At 40.2% G+C, this 19,090-nt stretch overlaps 1 protein-coding gene across 1 annotated transcript in view; it reads left to right on the plus strand.

Moving 5' to 3' along the window:
* fbp2 (fructose-1,6-bisphosphatase 2) overlaps positions 1-18,947 on the plus strand; it is a 33,795-nt gene extending 14,848 nt beyond the window's left edge. Inside the window, exons 6-7 of the mRNA XM_034170807.1 lie at positions 16,258-16,377; positions 18,701-18,947. Coding sequence (XP_034026698.1) covers positions 16,258-16,377; positions 18,701-18,886 — 306 coding nt within the window. The 3' untranslated portion in view covers positions 18,887-18,947. The remainder of the gene's footprint in view (positions 1-16,257; positions 16,378-18,700) is intronic.
* Positions 18,948-19,090: the final 143 nt, after the last annotated feature.

Below are 19,090 nucleotides of genomic sequence, written 5' to 3' on the forward strand. Positions count from 1 at the left end.
TCAGGCCACCCTCATGAAGTCTGTTTCTGATTGTTTGGTGAGAGACATTCACACCAGTGGCCTGCTGGAGGTCATTTCGTAGGGCTCTGGCAGTGCTCATCCTGTTCGTCCTTGCACAAAGGAGCAGATACCAGTCCTGCTGATGGGTTGAAGACCTTCTACGGCCCTGTCCAGCTCTCCTAGAGTGACTGCATGTCTCCTGAAATCTCCTCCATGCTCTTGAAACTGTGCTGGGAGGCATAGCAAACCTTCTGGCAAGGCACATATTGATGTGCCATCCTTGAGGAGTTGAACTACCTCTGCAAACTCTGTAGGGTCCAGGTACCACACCATGTTACCAGTAGTGACACTGACCCTAGCCAAATGCAAAACTAGTGAAAAATCAGTCAGAAAATATGAGGATGGAAAAAAATATCAGTGGCCTCCACCTGTAAAACCACTTCTGTTTTGAAGTTTGTCTCATTGTTGCCCCTCTAGTGCACCTGTTGTTAATTTCATTCACACCAAAGCAGCTGAAACTGATCACCATCCCACTCTGCTACTGAACTGACCAGAGCAATCTTGCAGAAGTTGAATTAACTTGATGCTATATTCTGATTAAAAAGTGTTCCTTTTATTTATTTATTTTTTGAGCAGTATAAAGCCACTACAGATTCAACAGTGCAAAATATGTTTACTATGTGCACTATCAATAAACTATCAATGCCCCTTTAAGATAACACATATGTATGCAACCCTGTCACGATTTGAGGGGGAAAAAGTGGAACTATGATTCAAAGAGTAAATTTCACCATCCTGACCCATCCATGTGATGGAGAATGATGGGCTCAGTCAGCAGGACTGCAGGATGTGTCACAGCTTCTGCTGCAGGAAATGTCCTGTTGACGCGGGAAACTGCAGCTGCTCATCTGGAAACTTTTCGGATGTGCAACACAGCACTTTTGACTTTGGTCACACAGCTGTGATAAGAATGCTTTTCAGATCTTTAGTAGTACTTATAAAATAAATCATCTTCATAGATAATGTACATCATATAGTGTCTGTTTGTCTGTCTGGATCACACTGGATAAGATACAACGTGAGCTACTGAACAGAACAGAATTAAATTAAATTTGAGAGGTTTTTTGAATGAATCAGAATTAGGGCTGACTGAAAATTAAAATGTTTAATCAAAAATAAGGCACGCATTGCGACCAATCGATTGATTAATCTAAATTTAGTGTACGTATTGCCCCCCGCCCCCTGCACATAGAACAAAAGAATCTGAGGCATAACTAGTTAGCAAAAAACAAAACAAAACCTTGATCTTATTAAAAACTATGACAGAAATATCTCATTGTATAAAAATAATGTGTGTAACCTAAAACTTTACAATAATGCCACATCATGGAGACACCAAGTATGATTCATTACTGCACTATGAAGTGGATTTTAATATGTTTATTAACACCTAAGGGGTGTTGCTGTGTGTGTGTTTTCACTTCATTTGTGTGTCGGTTTTTTTTGGGGGGGGGGGGGGGGGGAGCATAATTTAGGAATATATCAGTAATCCTGGGCCATTAAAAATACAGGTGTGGCTGGAGTCTTAATAATCAGATTCAGAGTCAGTGCATTTGGGTGGTATTTCTCTTACATATGTCACAGGAGTCTCAAACAAGTTGTGTCACTCCTAAATTATGCTTAAATAAGGCGAAACTCTATGAAAACACTCAGAATTGGGGGACCATAGAGATGTTGAACATTAGACATCAAACACAGTAAAATGTAAAAGACATTAAAAAAATGATTCATGCACAATATGGCCCCTTTAATAATGAGCTCATTTGTTCATGACTAATTTAATTTTATAATCTGCTCCTTGAAAGTTAAAACATGTTTGGAAAAACAATATGAATCAAACATTTTGAAACAGACTGACATGTTTAAAACGTCCTTGGCTATATTTCATTCACGTTTTTAAGGATTAAACAAGCATTTTTTGCGAAAAAGACGACCACACTTCAACTACTTTAAGCATGCGCGCGCACACACATACACAGATTTTAAAGATTTTATGAGAGCAAGTTACTTCTATAAGCAAAGTACTTAACAGGTAACTGAAATCACATCAGGAATTGTGATTAATTCCCATTTAAAATGTTTCACATGTCATAGGTTCTGTAACTAATTGATCTCAATTAAGGTGTTATTTTGACAGCTATAGATAGCATAGGGCTGCATGCACACTTTTGTTTGTCTTTCCCCTACCACTGGCATGACTAACAAGTTATTGTTCATAATTAATATGCATGTCATTTAGGTTCTTTAGACTTATTTTGAGTAAATGCTTCAGGGGAGCATCAGTATGGAAAAAACCTTACAGCTTCTGTGGGGTGCTCTGCCCCCCCTGCCTTTTTAAGCATTTTTCTTTCTTTGCCTCTCACATACTTAGAAAAGCTTCTCGCCATCTAACCATGTCCTTTAGGTCCTTCAGACATTTTTTAGTAAAATGGTTCTTGGGCGCATGAGCATGACTAAAACCTTTTAGCCTCCCCAGACCCCCTGCCTTTTTAAGCATTTTCCTTATTTTGTCTTTCAGCTTCTGGAGGGGCTCTGCCCCCCACACTCTCCACCTTTTTTTTTCTTTCTTTTTTTGCTTTTCAACTGACCTTCCTTATTACAGCCCGCTTAACCCCCTGCCACTTTAAGCATTTTTTTTTAATGTAGATGTAAATTAATATTCAAAGTTTTCAGCTAGTTGACAGTAGGGCTGCACAATATGGCCAAATTATCGTATCTCAATATTATCTCAATATTAAGTTGTCATGTAAATGTCACTTATATACATGCTGTCCGTATTCATGAGCAGCTTAGATGGGTAGGGAGAGATCCCGTGGGATAAAAAAGCTTTTCAACCTACCATCCCTGGTTCTCGAGACCAGGCACCTAAGTGGCTCTATGCTACTCTCTCTCTTTTTTTTTAAAGATATTTCAGTGTACCTTAGTAAACACTAGTAGAGTTCAACCTTATCTCTCTCTCTCTCTCTCTCTCTCTCTCTCCTTTTTTTTTAAAGATATTTCAGTGTTCCTTAGTAAACACTAGTAGAGTTCCACCTTAGATTTGGAATGTATAATAGAAGATATACCTTACTGAATTGTCATATCAATATGATATACGATATGACTATGATTTGACACAAAGTGCAGCAGCAGTGAAAATTAAACATTCTTAAACAAAACAGTAATAATATCACACTCATTTTGCACTCATCATAAGGTTAGGATACTGTGCCCTCCAAAAGTATTGGAACACTTGGAATTTCACACATTTTAATTAGTTCATGTCATTTTAAATACAAGAAATACAAAAAAAAATATCTTCCTCAAACTCAAACTGAAAGCAAATCTCTAAAACTTGATAAAGTTGTGAAGCCTCCGCTCCTCTTTCCATGACAAAAACTCCTGTAACAGTGGAATGTGCCGTTCATTTCCAAACTGGACGCTGTGTTTTATCTGGGACGTCGTCTGACTAGCACAGGAATTGTGAAAAGACGTGGACATCAGCACTTTTTCGGCACATTGAGACAGACGTGTGGAGGAATTCCAAGTAGCGCAAAGTAACGCCATGATGAAGCCTCACAGGACATGTTCTGGCATGTCCAGGCACATCCACAATTTCTCGGATAATCACTTGATGAAAAACCACCGACAGCTGTCTGAACGCCATCTCAAAGCCGTCCTGTGAGACCAAAACGGAGGTGGTTTTGTCTCGCTCCAGTAGTGAATCCATCGTGACGCGCGAAGCCTCCACTCGGCTTTCCATGACAAAATCTCTTGTTAAAAGTGAAATCTGCCGGAAAACGGTTGATGTCCAGCTCTTGTGATAACCAGAGAAATTGCACACGATGGTCACGGATCCATACAGCCATCCGTTTAGAAATGAAATGGTCGCTCAGCCTGTCGATGGCGGCTTCGGAGCGCTCCACAGCCTCTGGGGGCTGTCCTTAAAGCGACAGTAACACTCCGTAATCTCTTTGAAGCCCATAAAATTTTCACCAAAAACCATCTGAATTTCTCGAATGGTGTCCACTTTGATGTCCCTCACAGTTTCTGAAAAAATTTTGATCAAGCAAAGCGGCAGTCTCTGAGCCATTCCTAAACAATGAAAAAAACGACGAGAGGGGTGGACCACTCCTCACTCAAAGCCTGCTCACAGGCGAATGACGCAACCGACAGGCGTGAAAAAACTCACGCATGCGCACGAAGGTTCAAGCTTGGCTGACGCAATCACACGTGATTCAAATCCATATGGTTTTTGAAAAAAATAATAAGGTCGGATACTTTTCTAATAGACCTCGTCTATATATATACGAGGTCTATTAGATAATAAACCGACCCTTTTATTTTTTTTTAACTATATGGATTTGAATGACATGCGATTGCGTCAGCCAAGCTTGAACCTTCGTGCGCATGCGTGAGTTTTTTCACGCGTGTCTGTGATGTCATTTCCCTGTGGGCAGGCCTTGAGTGAGATGTGGTCCCGCCCTCTCGGCTGAATTCCTTTGTTTCACACGCTGCTCGAGACGGCGCGCGTTGCTTTATCAACATTTTTTCTGGACCTGTGAGGAATATCCGAGTGGACACTATTCAAGAAATTAAGCTGGTTTTCGGTGAAAAGTTTAACGGCTGATGAGAGATTATGGGGTGTTTCGGTCGGTGTAAGGACTTCCCACAAAGCAGGACGTCGTGCATCGCTTCCAGGCGCCGTCGTCAGCCTGTTTCGACCTGAAAACATCCTAATTTAAGGCTTAATTCACCCAGGACATCGTGAGAGAACAGAGAAGATTCAGAAGAGGCCGGCATGAGGACTTTATGCGGACATTCCACTGTTTAAGGGCATTTTTTAATGAAAGACGTGCGCGCAAATTCGCCGAGTCGTTTCCGTGACAACTCGGCAAATCTGTGTGCGCCGCGACAGGAAAAACACCTCTGTGTCGAAAACCATTTGTAAAATTCAGGCGGCTTTTGATGGCTTTCAACAAGTGAGTAACTGAGAAATTGTTTAACAGCTTGGGCATGTTCCAACTTGCCCGTTAAGGTTCCCAACGGAGGTGTTTTTCCTGTCGCGACCCCCCGCGGTCGGGTCCGGCCCGACATGCGACTCTTCCCACACGTTCTTTCATTACAAAATGTCCGTTAACAATGGAATGTCCGAATAAACTCCTCATGCCGACTTCTTCTGAAAGTTCTATGTTCTCTGACGACTTCCTGGGTCAACAGAGCCTGAAATGTGGAAGTTTTCAACTTGAAACGGTGAGACGCTGCCGCCTCGAAGCGCAGATCACCGTCAGGCGCCATGGGCCATCCTTACGGCGACACTACCAGACCAAAATCTCTCATCAGCCGTTAAAATTTTTACAGAAAACCAGCTGAATTTATCGAATGGTGTCCACTCAGTTGTGCCTTACAGTTTTGAAAAAATTTTGATCAAACAAAGCAGCAGTCTCTGAGCCATTCCTAAACAATGAAAAAACAATGAGAGGGTGGGCGACTCCTCACTCAAAGACTGCCCACAGGCGAATGACGTAACCGACAGGCATGAAAAAACTCTCGCATGCCCAAGAGGGTTCAAGCATGTCTGATGTAATCACACGTGATTCAAATCCATATGGTTTTTGAAAAAAATAATAAGGTCGGATACTTTTCTAATAGACCTCATATATATATATATATATATATATATCAATCAATCAATCAATTTTTTTATATAGCGCCAAATCACAACAAACAGTTGCCCCAAGGCGCTTTATATTGTAAGGCAAGGCCATACAATAATTATGTAAAACCCCAACGGTCAAAACGACCCCCTGTGAGCAAGCACTTGGCTACAGTGGGAAGGAAAAACTCCCTTTTAACAGGAAGAAACCTCCAGCAGAACCAGGCTCAGGGAGGGGCAGTCTTCTGCTGGGACTGGTTGGGGCTGAGGGAGAGAACCAGGAAAAAGACATGCTGTGGAGGGGAGCAGAGATCGATCACTAATGATTAAATGCAGAGTGGTGCATACAGAGCAAAAAGAGAAAGACACAGTGCATCATGGGAACCCCCCAGCAGTCTACGTCTATAGCAGCATAACTAAGAGATGGTTCAGGGTCACCTGATCCAGCCCTAACTATAAGCTTTAGCAAAAAGGAAAGTTTTAAGCCTAATCTTAAAAGTAGAGAGGGTGTCTGTCTCCCTGATCTGAATTGGGATCTGGTTCCACAGGAGAGGAGCCTGAAAGCTGAAGGCTCTGCCTCCCATTCTACTCTTACAAACCCTAGGAACTACAAGTAAGCCTGCAGTCTGAGAGCGAAGCGCTCTATTGGGGTGATATGGTACTACGAGGTCCCTAAGATAAGATGGGACCTGATTATTCAAAACCTTATAAGTAAGAAGAAGAATTTTAAATTCTATTCTAGAATTAACAGGAAGCCAATGAAGAGAGGCCAATATGGGTGAGATATGCTCTCTCCTTCTAGTCCCCGTCAGTACTCTAGCTGCAGCATTTTGAATTAACTGAAGGCTTTTTAGGGAACTTTTAGGACAACCTGATAATAATGAATTACAATAGTCCAGCCTAGAGGAAATAAATGCATGAATTAGTTTTTCAGCATCACTCTGAGACAAGACCTTTCTGATTTTAGAGATATTGCGTAAATGCAAAAAAGCAGTCCTACATATTTGTTTAATATGCGCTTTGAATGACATATCCTGATCAAAAATGACTCCAAGATTTCTCACAGTATTACTAGAGGTCAGGGTAATGCCATCCACAGTAAGGATCTGGTTAGACACCATGTTTCTAAGATTTGTGGGGCCAAGTACAATAACTTCAGTTTTATCTGAGTTTAAAAGCAGGAAATTAGAGGTCATCCATGTCTTTATGTCTGTAAGACAATCCTGCAGTTTAGCTAATTGGTGTGTGTCCTCTGGCTTCATGGATAGATAAAGCTGGGTATCATCTTCGTAACAATGAAAATTTAAGCAATACCGTCTAATAATACTGCCTAAGGGAAGCATGTATAAAGTGAATAAAATTGGTCCTAGCACAGAACCTTGTGGAACTCCATAATTAACTTTAGTCTGTGAAGAAGATTCCCCATTTACATGAACAAATTGTAATCTATTAGACAAATATGATTCAAACCACCGCAGCGCAGTGCCTTTAATACCTATGGCATGCTCTAATCTCTGTAATAAAATTTTATGATCAACAGTATCAAAAGCAGCACTGAGGTCTAACAGAACAAGCACAGAGATGAGTCCACTGCCCGAGGCCATAAGAAGATCATTTGTAACCTTCACTAATGCTGTTTCTGTACTATGATGAATTCTAAAACCTGACTGAAACTCTTCAAATAGACCATTCCTCTGCAGATGATCAGTTAGCTGTTTTACAACTACCCTTTCAAGAATTTCTGAGAGAAAAGGAAGGTTGGAGATTGGCCTATAATTAGCTAAGATAGCTGGGTCAAGTGATGGCTTTTTAAGTAATGGTTTAATTACTGCCACCTTAAAAGCCTGTGGTACATAGCCAACTAACAAAGATAGATTGATCATATTTAAGATCGAAGCATTAAATAATGGTAGGGCTTCCTTGAGCGGCCTGGTAGGAATGGGGTCTAATAAACATGTTGATGGTTTGGATGAAGTAACTAATGAAAATAACTCAGACAGAACAATCGGAGAGAAAGAGTCTAACCAAATACCGGCATCACTGAAAGCAGCCAAAGATAACGATACGTCTTTGGGATGGTTATGAGTAATTTTTTCTCTAATAGTTAAAATTTTGTTAGCAAAGAAAGTCATGAAGTTATTACTAGTTAAAGTTAAAGGAATACTCGGCTCAATAGAGCTCTGACTCTTTGTCAGCCTGGCTACAGTGCTGAAAAGAAACCTGGGGTTGTTCTTATTTTCTTCAATTAGTGATGAGTAGTAAAATGTCCTAGCTTTACGGAGGGCTTTTTTATAGAGCAACAGACTCTTTTTCCAGGCTAAGTGAAGATCTTCTAAATTAGTGAGACGCCATTTCCTCTCCAACTTACGGGTTATCTGCTTTAAGCTACGAGTTTGTGAGTTATACCACGGAGTCAGGCACTTCTGATTTAAATCTCTCTTTTTTAGAGGAGCTACAGCATCCAAAGTTGTCTTCAATGAGGATGTAAAACTATTGACGAGATACTCTATCTCACTTACAGAGTTTAGGTAGCTACTCTGCACTGTGTTGGTATATGGCATTAGAGAACATAAAGAAGGAATCATATCCTTAAACCTAGTTACAGCGCTTTCTGAAAGACTTCTAGTGTAATGAAACTTATTCCCCACTGCTGGGTAGTCCATCAGAGTAAATGTAAATGTTATTAAGAAATGATCAGACAGAAGGGAGTTTTCAGGGAATACTGTTAAGTCTTCTATTTCCATACCATAAGTCAGAACAAGATCTAAGATATGATTAAAGTGGTGGGTGGACTCATTTACTTTTTGAGCAAAGCCAATAGAGTCTAATAATAGATTAAATGCAGTGTTGAGGCTGTCATTCTCAGCATCTGTGTGGATGTTAAAATCGCCCACTATAATTATCTTATCTGAGCTAAGCACTAAGTCAGACAAAAGGTCTGAAAATTCACAGAGAAACTCACAGTAACGACCAGGTGGACGATAGATAATAACAAATAAAACTGTTTTTTGGGACTTCCAATTTGGATGGACAAGACTAAGAGTCAAGCTTTCAAATGAATTAAAGCTCTGTCTGGGTTTTTGATTAATTAATAAGCTGGAATGGAAGATTGCTGCTAATCCACCGCCCCGGCCCGTGCTATGAGCATTCTGACAGTTAGTGTGACTCGGGAGTGTTGACTCATTTAAACTAACATATTCATCCTGCTGTAACCAGGTTTCTGTAAGGCAGAATAAATCAATATGTTGATCAATTATTATATCATTTACCAACAGGGACTTAGAAGAGAGAGACCTAATGTTTAATAGACCACATTTAACTGTTTTAGTCTGTGGTGCAGTTGAAGGTGCTATATTATTTTTTCTTTTTGAATTTTTATGCTTAAATAGATTTTTGCTGGTTATTGGTAGTCTGGGAGCAGGCACCGTCTCTACGGGGATGGGGTAATGAGGGGATGGCAGGGGGAGAGAAGCTGCAGAGAGGTGTGTAAGACTACAACTCTGCTTCCTGGTCCCAACCCTGGATAGTCACGGTTTGGAGGATTTAAGAAAATTGGCCAGATTTCTAGAAATGAGAGCTGCTCCATCCAAAGTGGGATGGATGCCGTCTCTCCTAACAAGACCAGGTTTTCCCCAGAAGCTTTGCCAATTATCTATGAAGCCCACCTCATTATGTATAAGGCAACCTGATTCCTCATTTCTGACATAAAATACGGTTGTTTACTCACCAATATAAGTTTGGTGTGATTAGAAGTCCATAGTTCAAACAACCTGTTCAGTTCAAATCTGGAGCAAACATTTTTCTTCTTCTACTAAGGTGGATTAGAAATTTTTGTGCTACACAGCACAAACTACTTGACAGGAGGAACCTAGCAGTCAATGTGACTCACTGATTTCAAAATGCAGGTCTTTCAGCAGACGTGTGGTGCTGTGACATGTCAATCACCTATGTCTAATCAGGAAAGTCCAGTGAAACCCCAGCCTCCGCTCTAGCTCCACCCATGCCAGGAAGTGTTTGTCATCTGAATATTTCCTGTTTCACTGTGACTGATAAATTTGCACTTCCTGTCTGAGTGTGAGCTTGCCACTGAGTTCCCGCGAGATTCCATGGGATCTCATCTGTCAATCCAGGAAGTGTTTGACATTTGAACATTTCCTGTTTTACTGTGGATTTGAAAATTGGCACTTCCTGTTTAGGACGCCCTGTACCATGAGTGAGCTTCATGCCGCTGCGCGACTCTTCACTCATATTATTTTCCTGAGTGACGTTCACAATAAAAGTATGTTAACAACACTCCAGTGGGAGCGACACTCAGGAGAGAGTACAGAGCTTTACTGAGAAATGGGTTAATGCTAATCCATAAAATTATCAATACATTTACTGGGAAGTTGTTTAGAAGCATTGATAGTCTTAAATTCATCCTGTCACATGGCCATGATGGTGACTGCAGACAGCAACGATGAGACAAACAACACACTACTCAATAAAACTGCCTACACTCTAAAACATAATTCAGTGGTTTTGTGTGTGTGTGTATATATATATATATATATATATATATATATATATATATATATATATATATATATATATATATATATATATATATATATATATTTCACCGTAAGAAACAGCTATACTATCTTAATAAAATCTCTGGAACACATTCAATTGATTGTTTGTGTTGGATATATCAAATGAAATGCCTAAAAATGTAACAGTTAATTTGATCTTAACTTTACATTTATTATTTGAGTTTATTTCATTCAAATAAATTAGCATTTGCTTAACAAATTATATTTTATGAAATATACTTAATTTGTTTGGTAAATTTCATTCAAAATATTTGGAATGGGCTAATATACTTAATATTTTTACATTTTAATTTTAATTCCTAAGGAATAAGAAAGGAATCCACAGGGATATTGCCTCAGTGTTGCCTCTTCTTTTCTTAATTTTGTAGGTGTTTGCATGTGTGTATGCGTGGGAGGGGGGCGTCCTTTGAAAATAAAAAGTACAATTTTGAAAATATTGTGTAAAGCATTATCACTACAATGATGAATGTTTTTTTTCCTTTTGATTTTTTTATTTCATTTTGTATAGATTTGTTTTTGTGGTGGTGATGGTCGGGTTGTTTAAAAAAATATAATTTTCTATTATACAAATGTTACTCATGAAATCTACAGAGACACATACGTAGATGTTATCACAGTGAAGTGTATAACCTTGTTTTTCCTTTATAGTAAAGTACAATTTATTTAACTAGCCAACATGCCATTTAGACAGAGCCCAGAAAATTACTCAAAAACTAAACAAACGATTTTGACTCAATTACTGAAAGGTCAGACGTCATTTTGAAAGGTAAATAAATTAGTTATATTATTAACTTTTAAAAAACCTCTACTAAGGAGGTAAAATTTTCACAGATGTTTGTTTGTTTGTCTGTTAGCAGGATAACTCAAAAGCACTGAAAGGATTTCAGTGACATTTGGTGAGAGAGACAATGTTCTGGGAAATAGGTGATTCAGTTTTGGAGGTGATCTGAAATATATTCTAGAACTAAGATCCAGAAGAATGTTTGGCCCATAGCAACATTTAACTTAAAAAAGTTGTCACAGGATGTTGATGAAATTTGCTGAGCAGATTGATAATGTCCTAGAAAATGAGGGATATCATTTTAAATTTGAGCTGAACAGCAAAAACAAGAATGACCTGGCATGTAAGTGATGCTGACTAAACTCAAAAGGAAGTTTGAAATCAGTTTGATGTTTGAGAATGTTTTCCTATTGGGGAGTGTGTCCACTTTAAGGAGCGATGACTGGGACATGACTCAGAAAACACATGACTGTGCATCACCAGTTGTGTTCTGTGTTGTGATATGCAAAAACCTCAGAACATTAGTGTTCAAGTCAGTCAAAATCATGCAGGGAGTCTTGAAGAGATTACAGCGATACAGGTGGACTTTGACTGACCTGTTGTTGGTAGTTAACAGATTTATTTATGTACTAGCACACTGCCTGTGGGGAATCCGCAGGCTCTAGATTGGGCAGAGTTCAGAAAATGGGTAGCTGATATTTTTCAAGGGTGGTAATAAATTATGCAAAGTTTCTATAATGGTTTGGAATGGTGTGTGAGTCCAGAACGTAATTATCAACGTCCATTGTTCACTGTTGTTACCTAATATCCGTAATGTCTCCAAAAATATTAGTCCTATCAACGTTCCATTTTGGCTGCGTTCACCCTTGACCCAAAATGCATAAACATGCTAAACGGAAAATTTCAGATCTTCCCAGTTTCTACGTGATCGAAGGCACACACACGGATCCACACACGTACACAGAAGCCACTTCACTCTAAATACACAGATGATTTACCGCCCCCTGCTGGAATAGTGTGTGAGTCCATAATGTAATTGTCAACATTCATTGCTCACTGTTGTTATGTAATATCCACAATTTCTCTAAAAATATTAGTCCTATCAACGTTCAATTTTGGCGGCGTTCATCCTTGACCCAGAATACATAAACATACCAAACAGCACATGCCAGTTCTCCCCAGTTTCTCCATGATCTAAGTTATACGCACGCACACATACACATAGACAGAGGCCACTTAGCTTTTAATATATAGATGATTTACCACCCCCTGGTGGAATGGTGTGTGAGTCCAGAATTTAATTATCAACGTCCATTGTTCACCGTTGTTACCTAATATCCCTAATTTCTACAAAAATATAAATCCTATCAACTTTCCATTTATGCATCATTCATCTTTGACCCAAAATACATAATCATAGCAAACTGCAAATGTCAGTTCTTCCCAGTTTCTCCGTGATCTAAGCCATACACACACAAGTATGTACGCACACACGTATACAGAGGCCATTTGGCTTTTAATACATAGATGTTGGTAGGTGCAACCAAGCGTGATGACCCACCTCCGCTATTCACTTGGGGCACTGGTGTCATACATCACACTGACAAAGTGATGAACCTTGGGGTAATTTTTGATCCTTCATTGTCCTTTGGCCTCCACATTAGAAATATTACAAGGACTGCTTTCTTCCACCTGCGAAATATAGCGAAGATTCATCACATCCTGTCTATGGCTGATGCTGAGATCCTGATCCATGCATTTATCTCTTCTAGAATGGACTACTACAATGTTCTGGTTAACCGCAGTCCAGCATTAGGGGTCTCTAATTGGTACAAAATGCTGCAGCCAGACTTTTGACGAAGCAGAAAGTTCGACCACATTACACCCATTTTGGCATTCCTTCACTGGCTTCCTGTCCCAGTGAGATCAGATTTTAAGGTTCCGCTACTAGTCTATAAAATTGTTCACAGACTGGCACCTCGCTACCTAGCTGACCTAATTAAACCTTATGTACCGGCCCGGGCATTGCGTTCTCAGGGTACAGGACTACTTTGTGTCCGTAGGGTGAATAAGAAGTCTGCGGGTCATAGAGCTTTCTCTTATCGTGCCCCTGTTCTGTGGAATGATCTCCCTTCGTCAATAAAACAGTCAGATTCTGTGGAGACTTTCATGTCCAGACATAAGACGCACTTATTTTCCCTTTCGTATGGCTAGCATACTGGCATAGTATAGTTCTACGCTTTTTGTTGTGTGGGCCGCCAGAAGAGGAGGTACTGCTGGCCCACCACCAGAGGGCGACCTGCCTGAAGTGCGGGCTTCAGGCACGAGAGGGCGCTGCCGCCTTACAGGAACAGCCCAGGTGTGACAGCTGTCACCGATCATCGGCATCTCACCCTGGATAAAAGCAGGATGACACCTCCACCACGTCGCCGAGATATCGACTTCTTTGAGAGGTAACTTTCTCTGCCAGCATTGATTGATTCCAAGAGCTATTGTGTTGCAGCTGTCTAACCAGAGGACCGGCGTGGGTCGCGACTGTTTCGTCCTACTTCCCGTCAGATAAGTGGTTAAACGGACGCTGCACGAGTGTGTGTTAGAGGTGGAGGTGGAATTCCCACCGTTATTGTTACGGGGTGTATACACACCCACACCTGACTGTCTTTGTTCTCCGCCAGCAGTACCAGATCCGACACGCTGAGACGGTGGCCACCTGGGGACTTCGGGACTTGGCGGCTCCAGTATTCTCCAGGTTCGGTGGCGGAGGAAATCGTGTGGTTCCGGTTCATCTCCAGACGGGCGTCTCCTATCGTCGAGCCTGCCCACACGACACCTTCATTAATTGACTTGTATCTATTCTATAATCTGCTGTGTGTGGTTGTGACATTCACAACAGTAAAGTGTTCTAATTTAACTCCCTCTATTGTCCGTTCATTTACGCCCCCTGTTGTGGGTCCGTGTCACTACACTTTCCCAACACTTTTTACTCTTTTAATTCATTTTATTAGAAAACAGAGCGTGCCCCGGCCTCAACTTTACCTAAATTCTGGGTTTTGTGAAGCATAGGGCTAGTGGCCAGCGATCACCTTAGTATTGCCTGTTTTTCTTGTTGTTTAATGCTGGCAAATTATACAGTATTTCTTGTCTTTCTGATGCCTGGTTCTGTTTTTTCTTTCTGTTTAAGGTGCAGCTCCATCCAGAGATGGGTGTGGTATTTGTGCTGGAGACCCTCCTGTCCTGTGCATCAACAGCATTTCCTGTATATTCGTTTTGTGAATTGTTATGTAATTTATGTCTGTAGCATGGACCAAGCAGAGGGTCACGCCTTGAGGCAACTCTGTTGTGATTTGGCGCTATATAAATGAAAATCAATTGAAAATTGGGGACAAATGAAAACAGATTTATTTATTTATTTATTAAGTTTTTGTTTAACAACTACTTGTGAATTATAGCTACTGTATTTTCTGGAGTAAAAGTCACTGGCTTTTTTTTTTTTTTTACTAGTTTCGGAGGTTCTGAGACTTATACTCTGGTGCAACTTATCCACTAAAAAAAAAACAAAACAAAACAAACACACATTTACGATTAATAATACAGTGACATGTAATATTTTCATAGGAATAAAAGCACTAAACAAAAATAATCTCTTAATAATAAGAGGATAAATGCCATGAATAAAAAGTACACTACAACAATGTACAAAAATCACAAATTAGAGAGCTGATATGACAGAAAAAAACTTATACTCCAGTATGATTTATATATGGATTTTTTCTCTTCAAGCATTTTTTAAACAGGTGTGGCTTATACTCTGGAAAATATGGTATATTTCTGAAGGAATTCTTTATATGGAAATCAATTTTGAAATTAAAGTTTTCCTCAGTTCCATCATTTATTATGATTAGCTAAGTAAGTTGGAGCTTTCTAATCAATACCACACTATTTCACTGGAAAATTCCACTCATTCCAACATAAAATGAGTGGAATGGAGCCTCTCTTTTTTTGGACTTATACAGCAAAAATATCTGCAATACCATACTTTTGACAAACAAAACAATGCTGCAACCCCAAGCTTGTTTACAACATGGCTTACTTGTGACGACATGAAACGTACCTCGCTACACGTATATATTCCACCTCAAACACGTCTGTCTACCACTGAGAAGTCAATGGCGATGCTCTAAACCTTTCCTGGTGTTATAGAGGTGATAGCTATAGATTTCATGTAGCATTTCTTTTCGTCTTTCCATTATCACAGAGCGATCGTCCTCTTAATATTTTAACTTTAAGGAGTAAATGTGGTAAAAACACAATATCAAGCGCTCAGTTCCCCAGACTGATTAAAAAGTCCAAGAAAACTAAATTAAATAAGAGGCTTGCCTCAAAACCAGTTTTGTAATATTCTTGTAAAATGACTTTGTAATGGCTTTAATCAAATTTGAAGTCTTTTGTCATTTAAATGTCTCATTAAGATTTTCTGAATTTAAACCTCAGATATTCCAAAACAAACCATTTTTAACTGATTTGAATTTAAGCATGTTACAAATACTGTCTAGACTCAGGCCACAGGCCAGGAACCACGCAGGTCACTGGGTCCTGACAGGGAAATATAAAACTCAAAATGCTTTGTATGAAACAGGATTTTCTTCAGTAGTTTAGTGCACATATAGAATTCTTTAAGCACCAAACGTTTATGGGAAAACAGTGCTTCTGAAACATGCTGAGTGATACAGAGAGAGAGCGAGAAGTACATATAGTAAAAGGTGACTTGCAGCAGGAGTGATTTTACTGATTTCTGTGGTTGTTTTGATCCTTATTTGCACCATAACAGCTGAGGAACATATCTTAATGTGAGATATAACACACAAATGTAGCTGCTGTAACAATTTAGAGTTTTTCCAGGACTGAAAAAAATGGGGTCACAAAATTCTGTTGTTGGTAACAATCTATTGCAGTAAAAACTCATACCACCAAAATACAAGTCAGATAATCCATAGTAGAAGGTAAAACATGAACATCTGAGAAGACTGATCCATTATTGGCGTTAAAGGCCGAAGGTGTGCAGATTTTCACTTTGCTGATCACCTAAGTAACCTGCTAACGTGATCCATGAGACTTAAAACAGATGAATACTCTTTAATGGGACAAAGCAGCCCATCCCTGACCAAATATGTCTTTACCCACTGTAGGATGGCAGCGCTCCCTATGGGGCACGGTATGTGGGCTCTATGGTCTCAGATATTCACCGCACCATTGCCTACGGAGGGATCTTCATGTATCCTGCCAATGAGAAGAGCCCCAAAGGAAAGGTAACCTCTGACCATCACTGCTGTCTAGTTAATTTTGTACTTGGAACACAAGCCAACCACCAATACCAAACTCTGTGGTCGGTTTCCATTAGATACTGTTATAGTACAAATACAGTGTACTTGTGTAGAAATACTTGAAACCTTTTAGGGAAATCAGTTGTTAGGTTTTTCCTCGCCTCCTTTTAATAAGTCACATACTTTAATACGAGGTCTGTTAGAAAAGTATCGGACCTTTTTATTTTTTTCAAAAACCTGATGGATTTGAATCACGTGTGCTTGCATGAGCCAACCTTGAACCTTTGTGCGCATACGTGAATTTTTTTCACGCCTGTCGATTGCATCATTTGCTTGTAATCAGCCTTTGTGTGAGGATGGGTGTCATCTCTTGTCGTTTTTTCATTGCAAGGAAAATGGCGGAACGACTGGAGCAGCATGACTGCATCAAATTTTGCCAGAAACTGGGCGACAGCCAGGTGGAAACCATTTGGATTATTCAGACAGCTTTCGGTGACGATCCTCTGGGCATCACACAGATTAAGGAGCGGTACAACCGGTTTAAAGACGGCTGCACAACGTGCAGAGCGAGCCACGCTCCGGTCGGCCATCAACATGCTGAAATGACCAGGTCATTTCCAAAGTGAACGCTGTGGTGATGTGGAACCGTCGTGTGACTATCCGAGAAATTGGGGAAGAGGTGGACATCAGCACTTTTTCGGCACATTCCACTGTGACAGAAGATTTGAAAAGAGTTGCAGCGAAATTCATCAGTATGAATTGCATTGTGACATGCCCACCTCTTCCACAATTTCTCGGATAGTCACACGACTGCAAAGCCACAGAAAGCCGTCTGAATCTTCCGAATGGTGGAGGAGGTGGGCATGTCACAACATGTCCTGTGAGGCTTCAACACGAAGGCGCTTTTGCTGCGCCATCAGCTTTGTGACGATGAATTTCGCTGCAACTCTTTTCATGGCAAGTCGTTCCACCATTTCCTTGCAAAGAAAAAACGACGAGAGACTCCACCCATCCTCACACAAAGGCTGCTTGGAAGTTGAAGAAAATGGTCCATGACAAGGCTCCAACCTGCAAAGCTGATCTGGCAACAGCAATCAGAGAAAGTTGGAGCCAGATTGATGAAGAGTACTGTTTGTCACTCATTAAGTCCATGCCTCAGAGACTGCAAGCTGTTATAAAAGCCAGAGGTGGTGCAACAAAATACTAGTGATGTGTTGGAGCGTTCTTTTGTTTTTCATGATTCCATAATTTTTTCCTCAGAATTGAGTGATTCCATATTTTTTTCCCTCTGCTTGGTCTAAAAAAGTAACCGTTACTGACTGCCACAATCTTTTTTCTTGATTTCTTATAGTGTTTCTTAAAGCCAGAAAGTTGCCATTTGAAATGACTTTAGTTTTGTGTCATGTCTGTGATCTGCTTTTTTTCTACAAAATTAAACAACTGAATGAACATCCTCCGAGACCGGTGATTCCATAATTTTTGCCAGGGGTTGTAGTTATCGGCTTACCTTCTCATCCAAAACTTTCTATCACGCATCAGTGGCGGAATCAGAATCAAGCTTCGAAGCTGTGCTCGAACTTTCTTTGAACTCTTCACGCGCAGCTGACGTATCAGGTGCGCGGTTTTCAACCAATCAGCGATCAGAGAATACCGCAGTCAGACTTGTAAGCAGATGTTAACTGTTTCGGGTGTGCGACTTAAACTCTTCTTTAAGAAACAATGCGCTGTGATTTGGTGTAGTCTAATCTAGTAATAAAAAAAAAAAAAAAAAAACGGGTGAAATTATTTTAGCGTGACATTTCTTACTTGTGCGTGAGATTGATGCTGAAAGCGTGAGTCTCACGCCAGAGTTGGCAACCCTGGTTGAGGTTCATGTTGGTACACTGATAAAGTTTAAAGAAACAAGTTTTTGTAACATGTAAGCGCAAGGTTGCAAATTCCAGTGTATACTCAGGTAGAAGCAACACTTAAATTCGAGTCTGGGTAGCTATCATTTAAAGTGATGATTCATGTGTATGTTTCCTGTTATTTTTGTTGTAATATATCGAGTTATTAAAAGGAGTTGACGATAATTATATGGTTCTTGTTCTTTATTTTGTTGTAATGTGATCAGTATCACGTGTTCATGCATCAGCCTTTGTCCGAAGTATCATGTGCCCCTGATACAGATACACTGGGGTATGATAAGTGAACAGACAAGTGGTAAGGTGTATGCATCTTGCCAAAAGTATATATACATACTAGCTTCTGTGTCATTTTATACTAACCAGTACTGACTCAAACCCTCTTCCAAAACCTTTTCCCTAAGCTGCGACTGCTGTACGAGTGCAACCCCGTTGCCTTCATCATTGAGCAGGCAGGAGGCCTGGCCACCACCGGCACCCAGAGGATACTGGACGTCCAACCTGAGGCCCTTCACCAGCGCGTGCCCTTTGTGGTTGGCTCCCCTGACGATGTCAACGAGTACCTCAGCTTTATCAAGAAGTTCCAGTAATAGCACAAACAGGTTTCACCTATAGTGACCGGTTTACTTTGTACCCCTAGCAGCATTTTATTAAAATAAGTGAGCAATCAAGTTTGACTTTCCACACTTTTGACAGTATTAATTGCAGTTTTACCGTTTGATGAAGTGAACTATTTTTGAACCTTACAAAGGCCAGGGAGGAACAAACATCGTACAGCATCACAAGGAACTTGT

This window comes from Thalassophryne amazonica, chromosome 5 (genome assembly GCF_902500255.1).
Source record: "Thalassophryne amazonica chromosome 5, fThaAma1.1, whole genome shotgun sequence".
Taxonomy (NCBI): Eukaryota; Metazoa; Chordata; class Actinopteri; order Batrachoidiformes; family Batrachoididae; genus Thalassophryne; species Thalassophryne amazonica.